The 8,557-nt window shown below is 35.7% G+C and overlaps 1 protein-coding gene and 1 long non-coding RNA gene across 2 annotated transcripts; both read left to right on the forward strand.

Annotated features, from left to right (window-relative positions):
- Positions 1-1,012: 1,012 nt before the first annotated feature.
- On the forward strand, positions 1,013-7,984 carry LOC121739218. Its single transcript, XM_042131572.1, has 3 exons — positions 1,013-1,310; positions 7,239-7,773; positions 7,850-7,984. Exons 1-2 carry the CDS (start codon positions 1,130-1,132, stop codon positions 7,733-7,735), a joined length of 678 nt encoding a protein of 225 aa, XP_041987506.1. The 5' UTR covers positions 1,013-1,129; the 3' UTR covers positions 7,736-7,773; positions 7,850-7,984.
- LOC121739219 lies at positions 4,142-5,325 on the forward strand. Its single transcript, XR_006037413.1, has 3 exons — positions 4,142-4,220; positions 4,876-4,877; positions 5,315-5,325. It is a non-coding gene; the product is annotated as an uncharacterized LOC121739219 (long non-coding RNA).
- Positions 7,985-8,557: the final 573 nt, after the last annotated feature.

Consider the following 8,557-nt stretch of genomic DNA (forward strand, 5'->3'; position numbering starts at 1 on the left):
CAAGATGGTGCTGCAATTTGTTTAGTCAATGAATGCAGAAAATTATGCAAAGTACCTATGTTCGTATTTATTTACTTGTTTTAATTGTGGCGAATGCGGGGGATTGGCAAAATATGGATAATTATTTGTATGTCTTAGTATTTATTACTAGAATTCTAAGTTTAATACATATATATTTTGTAGACTGTAGTTAAAAATATCAACAAATTTAAAAAAGGAAGCACATAATTATATGATAGCATTTACAAAATATGTAGGTATTATAACACGGAGAATATTTTAAGGAGCGTAGCCCGTCGGATCAGAGGCGCTTTGCACACGACGGGGCGGGGCGGATCGGTCAATTTCACCGCGAACGATAACACAAAGGGAATCCTACAATGTGTATTACCAACGCACACCAAGAGCAACAAGACCGCTCCGCAGGTCCCCGGCGGGCTCTGGCGGCGCGGCATGTCTGTGGATCAAACCAGTTTACATGCAGTAACGCAGACGGCGCGGCGGCGCGAGGTGGCAGCTAGCTCTATTCTCTCTATCTCCACTAGTCGTGTGCTTTGTGTACCACCTCGCCCCGTCGTCTGCAAAACAACAGAGTCCGCCCGGCAGCCAGCGCACTGAGAATACAATAATTTACTATACAAACCATAAATTAGTAATATTTGCACAAACATACTAAGCACTGTTTTGGTACAGTTCGCTTAATTTGAGCACTTGTTCGTTAGACCACACTACGGACATTGTTGCGCGCGTCTCCACTAGACGACAATTGATGCAATTCTCTTTAAACAAACAACAAGCCGCGCGTCATGTTGCGCGTCAGCTGGCAACATCGCGCGCTGTTGTGCAGCGTTGCCGTACATGTTGAGCGTCACGTGTCGCGCGCTAAATGTTGCCTAGTGGAGACCCGGCTTTAGGCTGGCATTGCTAGCAACCCTGCATCAGTGTCAAGTTGCCAAGAAAATAAATCTTTTGACAGTGAAAAAAATTTGTTCTGATTGTTTTGTTTTTCAAACAGTTTGTATTTTTATTGATTTCGAAAATAATAACTACATCGGATAAAATATAATTCACAGATAATTTTTTAATCTTAGTGTATGCTACTAATTTACCTGTTAACATCGCATAAACGATGCATCACGACGCCTCAATTGATATTGATCGATTTATATCAGAGGTTCAATTTCGTCCTGCCGTTTGGGATTTTAATGCAAATTTTACTAGAAGGGAAAGAATTAAGGCATGGGAAGAAATATGTGAATGGTTTACAAAAGATTACAAAAACCTAAGCAGTAAAGACAGGAACGCTATTTGTAAGTCAACATCATAGACATTCATTTTGTTCATAATCATCATTCTGTTTCTTGCCTACTGTCTAGTCTCCTACTCACAGATTTACAGCCGTTCCCAATATTTGATCTATCTCTGGTTTTGCCCTACTTCTAAGGTCTAATGAGAGCTATTCCTATCTCTAGTATGGCAAAACCAGAGATAGATCAAATATTGGGAACGGCTGTTAGACATTAGAGACATATATTTTATCTCAATTCAATGTTAGCTGCGATCGGTTGTATGTCAAACCAGAGATAGATAGAATATTGGGAACGGCCGTTAAAGTATAATATATGCTCCTACTGGCTACTACTGACTACAAAATATTACAATGCATTTTTTTTTCGAAAATAATCTCCATAGTAAAGCCATTAATTATTATTATCAACATTGGGGATGAAAGTTTGTATATAATAATACTTCTTAACGCAAGCGAAGCCGCGGGCAAAATCTTGTATTATGTTAAGTACTCACATACGGTTTTTTCTCCATAGTTGTACTCCAAATCGAGCAATAACCACCATGTGGACTGCAAAAGTTACAGCTCGAAGGCTCGCTTCAGCTGGCTCGGTTGAATTAAATATGTCAAATATGTCATTTCCTTCGATTCGGAGTAAAACTATCAAGCAAAACCATATTGAGTACTTCAAAGACTTCTATTTAAACTGAGGTAGACATGCCATACTCTACGAAATGACATTTGAAAAGCAATCCTAAAACAAATAGACTCAAAACATTACACACACAAACAAAAATATATCTTCGTAGTCAAGGGCGAGATGCCAATATTATTTTGTAACAAGAGTGACAAGGATGGTCTATGGTGTTCGGTTATAATACCGAATGCAAGCGTAAGGGAACATACCCATACTATGTGACCCATTTAGGGACGGGTCTTCAAAATACTACGCTCAGTCACAAGAGGGGGGAGTGGGTCTAGAGTTTTGTCATGTAGTCAAATTCGACGAGAGAAACGTCATACGAATTTTTTTTTCTCGCAATTTAATACTTGACACCGGCATTTATTATGGTTATTTATTTATATGCTATAGCCAACAGTCACTAAAAAAACAGGCACTTCTGTCACTTGTCAGGCATTTTAAAGTTTGGTGAAGCTGTAAAGCTTGGTGATCATTTATTATGTTTGGTGTTCGATTACAATTTGAACTACAGTCGTGACTAAAATAGCTAGTATGTGCCATCGAGGAAATTGAATCCTAAATCCTAGGTAGTTGTCAGAACAACATCATGTAGTCGGATCATGTTAATTCAATGTTAATTGTGATCTGTTGGTTGGGTTTAACTTTAAAGCTATTTATAATTTAGGTCCGCCATCTGCCTAGAAATTAATTTCTCTGATTGTTCTATTGTAATTTTAGACTATTATTATATATATATATATATATATATATATATATATATATATATATATATATAATTTTTTTTTTTTATCTAAGAGAATCGTTACACTGGGGCGCTTGCCCAATGCCCATACAAAAGAAAAAAAAATTTGCTCATTCGGCGCTGCTACTTTCACAGTAAAATCACAATAAGGAACACGTACACATCCTAAAGTACACACATCCACATCACATAGTTTTGTTACACCTTGTATAGCATAAAATATAATATTATCTTAAATATTGGTGTCAAGTATATTTTCTTTTTGGCAAACTATTGGGTATCAAAGTATGGTTTGGTGATAGTTTTTTATTCCCATATTTTATTAAGTAAGTAGTATTAATTATCTATATATTAATATTTAATACGCAAGCGAAAAACTTTGTATCCCTTTTGACGAAAAATTGGGAAACGTAGGTAAATTAAATTTTGCACAGTTATAGTTTATATGGTGAAGGAGTGTATCGAGCTAATATTATTTTAAAATTATGCTTTTATCATACATTTTTTTAACAAATAAAACATTACACACACTACAACACACACACTAGGAAAGATGACAGATTTTTGAGTAACAAGCCTGTACATACAAATTACTCTTATATTTATGGTTGAAGTCTGTTGACAACAAGGTGACAAATTGAAAATGTAAATTATAGTTTTTTTTTATTGAATCTTAGATACTATTAGACAATGCTTACACGGCTAGAGTTGAAAAAAAATAATGATAAAGTCAATATTTTTTTTTTACAAAATATAGGTAGTAGTCCTAATGTCTTTGAAACTAAGGTCGAATTTCGACCATTGGGCGATATCTAGTTATTATTGACATTCAAAGTCTTTTGTTATAAATAACTTAATAAACACAAATATGAGTCAAGTTATTTTCATTTGCTAGATTACTCTTTCTACTTACAAAATGATTAAAATGATTCTTGTCAATACCACGTGAACAATTGAAGGGGTCTTGCCATATACTACGTGTGGTCACCAGGGGGAGCGGGGGAGTCAAAAAATCTTAAAAAGTAGGTCACGTAGTATGGGTATAAGATCAGGCCATAAGATCGTAAACAAACGCCCGCAAGTACTGACTGCAAAAAAGTCTATTACAAATTAAGAAAAAAATTTCGTTATTAAATATAATGTTTTTAATGATAATATTAATTAAACTTAAGCTACAACTTACAATTAACTGGTATTTAATAGTACCTGCAAAGGGCGTGCGCGGGTGAGGTCAGTGTGAAGCGTCGAATGCATTGTATATATGTTACCGATAGAATGCGGAATATGTTAATTTTCAAATTAACTAGGTAATCTGCAGATTTCCTGATGCCATCCGGTAAAGTGTGAAATTTAAACCAAAAAAGTTATTTTTTGTACTTTACCTAGTTAGTTTGCATAGTAACGAATGGTACTATCGAGGAAATTGATTCCCAGGCAGTTGACGTACCTACGTCATATGGTCGGCTTATGTCAATTCAATGTTAGCTGTCATCGGTCGGATGGGTTTGATAAAACGCGACCAAATTACTTAGGTCCGCGATCTGCCTAGGAATCAACTACACTGATAGTACATCGTTGAATGGCCGAAGACAGTGAACTAAACACTTTTGTTACGCTCCTCCGCTGGGACTGCACCCCTCTGTTGCTATGTTTGACGATTTGGTCTGTTATATTTTATCAGTGGAGTAACATTAACAACAACAACATTGAAGTTAATATTGAATATTTTATCCTTTGTTTATTTTTTTCTTATTATGGCGCTTCCGCTATATAGCCATGGCAAGTGTCAAATAAGTAGCGGGAAAACTATGTTCTTGTAACAATTTTTAGCATCGATTTTCTATCAACGGCCGTTCCCAATATTTGATCTATCTCTGGTTTTGCCCTACTAGAGATAGGAATAGCTCATAATTGACATAAAATATATGTCTCTAATGTCTAATGTGAGCTATTCCTATCTCTAGTAGGGCAAAACCAGAGATAGATCAAATATTGGGAACGGCCGTTAGTAAAGTCCAAAGTCTAGTCAAAGTCAAAGTAAAAGTCAAGGACTCAAGTCGGTCGATTCAGTAAAATGGTAGAAGCTTTACTAAAACTTTCGATGGTGTTTAGGAGGGAACACAAAAGGCACGTTTCTGGAAGTTGTATCACTGGCCTATACTTGTGCATGATAATAAATATCCAATGGTTAATATTCTACCAATAAAACACATTAAAAATCCAGAACAATCTTAGGAAAATAAACAAAAATAAATAAATAAAAATAAAAAAAAGAAAATCTTGGGAAAAAACACATTAACGTCACTCTTTCACATTCTTGACTAAACTCTTCCTTCGTTTATGTCCTAAAAATTTTTGACTTAAGCATGCTAGCACCTTATTTTATTTATTTATTTATCTCAGGCGTCTTGGCCCATAATATAAATACCTTATAGACTAACATACATACAATTATACTAAAAACTAAAACACTAAAAACGTATTGTCTGCGACGTGGGCGCGACGTATTCGGAAGTCGTCCTCGGAACTTCCTGTAGACGACTCCAATCGGCCAGAACTCCTCCTTCTCGAAGGTCGGTAGATGGTGCGTCGGGACTCTCACCACAAAGGAGCTAAAATTCACTTTGTGGCGGAACTCCAAGCGCTCGAACCTCAAGACGAAGGTTATGGCTACCACACACGCTACGGTCTACCGGAGGGGTCACCTGCAGGTATGCCTGCGCAGGTGTCACTCGAAAGAATTGATTCTCGATTTTGCGCCGGTCGAATGCGCAGGTCCAAGCAACTGCACAGGCCTATTCCCATTTCTCACACACATTCCGATTTACTTGCGCAGGCATACCTGCACAGGTAGACCTCTCCGGTAGACCGTTGCGTGTATGGCTAACATTAGACTGTTTTTAATTGTTTATTATTGTTTTTTTTTTCTAGTTGATTTGATCTGTTATATTTTATGAGTGCAGTAATATTTTAATTACTTAAATTTTAATATTTTATTCCTTTGTTAATGTCCTAAAAATTATATTCAATAATCCCTATACCTACAACTAAATAATATGATTTAATCAAACAAGAACCTCTTTTAAGCAACATACCGTGCATGGTCGGTAGACTGCCGATTACCTAGATATTCTGCAGATTGTCTAGTAATGTAAGAATAAAATCAATTTTTTGCACTTTAACTTACTCACCCAGAAAATCTGCAGAATACCGCGTGAATTTTCACTCTAACTGGCTTACGTAAATTAACGGTAACTTAAACAAACATACATACATAGCCTGTGAGACACATAACTCTTACTTTTTGCTTTGCTGTAGCCAGGTAAAAATTATTCATCTATTGTGAACCTTTACCCTGTGAAAGGTAATCCCTGAAGATTTATTTATATATTTTTTACAAAATCTTTTTATTTTTACACAAGATAGCATTTTGCCCTTTGATTACATTAATTAGTATCTGAAAATAAAACTAAGTTTGTTTTAAAAATTTATTTGCTAACCGTACACACTCGCATACGACCGTCGCGTACAGCGCGCCAGTGAAGACTGACTGTAACGGTGTGAATTAGCTCTATTGGAACGGTGGACAATTTGGTGCGTATGGCCCGTCTACATCAGTTTAAACAGAAGTCTTTGGAGTACTTAGCATTACATAGGCCGTGTTTGTCGGCGTAATTTTTAGCGCATTCGCTGCAAAACCTAGTTATAGCGCATGTCCAAATCATGTTATGCCATGGCAACGACAACTGTTTACGACTTGACATTTAACCCAATTGCAATTTGTTGGTGGCGTTGCAATGAACAAACCAGTGGGAGAGCCATGCTTCGGCACGAATGGGCCGGCTGGACCGGAGAAATACCACACTCTCACAGAAAACCGGCGTGAAACAGCGCTTGCGCTGTGTTTCACCGAGTGAGTGAGTTTACCGGAGGCCCAATCCCCTACCCTATTCCCTTCCCTACCTTCCCCTATTCCCTTCCCTTCCCATTCCTACCCTCCCCTGTTACCCTATTCCCTCTTAAAAGGCCGGCAACGCACCTGCATCTCTTCTGATGCTATGAGTGTCCATGGGTGACGGAAGTTGCTTTCCATCAGGTGACCCGTTTGCTCGTTTGCCCTCTTATTTCATAAAATAAAAACAATTAAATTTTTAAAATTTTCCAAGTAATCCATATCCATATGTTCCAAAATAAAAAAATAACTATCATAGTGTTAAATAAATTATTTGTGCGGCTGTTAGACAATTTTGGCTTATGTATAAATTATGTTTAGCTTTTATTATTTTAATCATGAATAAACAATTAAGACGTTGTTTACGACTTGACCAGCAACTTGTTATGGCGTTGCCATGACATCTTTTGGACATGCGCAATAAAAGGTTTGTCCAAAAATACGCCGACGAACACGGCCATAATTTTAAAATAAATTTGTTACTTATTGCCCAAAGCACTTAATTATGGAATTTGGAAAAATTAAAAATATATTCACTTGTCACACATTACAGGTCACAAATTACAACGAAAGTGGAAGAGTCTACGTGATTGTTTTAATAGAGAAATTGGAAAGCAAAAAAATAGTGGAGATCGAAAAAGAAAAAAGTACATATATTTTAAGAAATTGTCTTTTTTAAAATGTCTCAGAGACGATATACCTAATGTACCTACTTCAGATGATGAGACCTCTGAAAATGATTCTGGAGTAGAGCAACAAGATAAGATTGAAGAAAAAATTTCGTCATTGGAAGGTCCAAAAAAAAGGAAAAGAGATGATAAAGCTAGACAAAGTATTGACAAATCAGAAATGCAATTATTCATAGAACCAGAAATAGATTTGTCGTACAGTAAATGCAAATGTGTGAAATATGAGGATCCTGATAGGGACTTCTTGATGTCAATCTTGCCTGATGTTAAGAAAATTCATGATGATTTAAAAATTGATTTTAAAAGTCAAGTATTACAGATAATTAAGAATTACAGAAATGTCGAAAATTTTAAAAGTTAATCATATGTGCAGGCTTATATTTCAGTGAGGCTCTTACTCCCAAGTCCTGCGGGGCTAAACAACTCCTATCATAACTACAGGTGGCAAGGCATGAAAACCTAATTCTAACCAAACTTTCCTTGATAAGTATTTATATTGAAAACTTTTTTTTACTGTGCTTACTACAAAGTACCTATTAGTGGAGGTAGATTAAGAGGAAGATAAAATTAGTTTAATCTCAATATAGGAATTGTTTTTAATACAAGTATAATAATTAATTATAATGTTGTGTGTTATTTGAACTAATAAAGCCTAAAACCTTGATTTCGTCAGAAAAGGTACGAGTTATGCGACAGAAAGAGAGCGGATATGTAGGCACTGCGCGCTCGGAATTTGAACTTTATATAGTTTGTGCGTTCTAAGATGATATGGGTGACAGTTTTCATGTTCCTTGCTACGGGTTTTTTTTACAAGAAAACAAAAATAAATCAAAACGTAATAAATTATATTCCATTTACAAAAACAAATGTTTCCTATAACTGTAAATGAATAAAAATGAAAAGATGCTAAATGCTAACTTATTAATAAAAATTACAAATATTAACTGTGAAATAGGAGTATAAAATTATTGTTACGAAAACATTTGAAAAATGTCATATGCATGAAACGGAACTTATGTCAATAGAGATTGATTCTGTTGAATCGAAATCAAATCGATAAAAAAGGACGGCCATCTTAAATCGCCGGCATCACCTGAAATGTCAGTACGAAATCGATAATTTCGATTGCAATTCCTTTACGAAGTGATTCGATATTTTTAAACTATCGATTAGTTTTTCTTAG

This window comes from Aricia agestis, chromosome Z (assembly GCF_905147365.1).
Source record: "Aricia agestis chromosome Z, ilAriAges1.1, whole genome shotgun sequence".
NCBI lineage: Eukaryota > Metazoa > Arthropoda > Insecta > Lepidoptera > Lycaenidae > Aricia > Aricia agestis.

What these genes read in the sequence shown, in the direction of transcription:
- LOC121739218 (XM_042131572.1), top strand. Translation starts at nt 1,130, where the DNA reads ATGCATCACGACGCCTCAATTGATATTGATCGATTTATATCAGAGGTT. An exon ending in TAAAGACAGGAACGCTATTT is followed by an intron (nt 1,311 to 7,238) that starts GTAAGTCAACAT and finishes CACACATTACAG; the next exon opens with GTCACAAATTACAACGAAAG.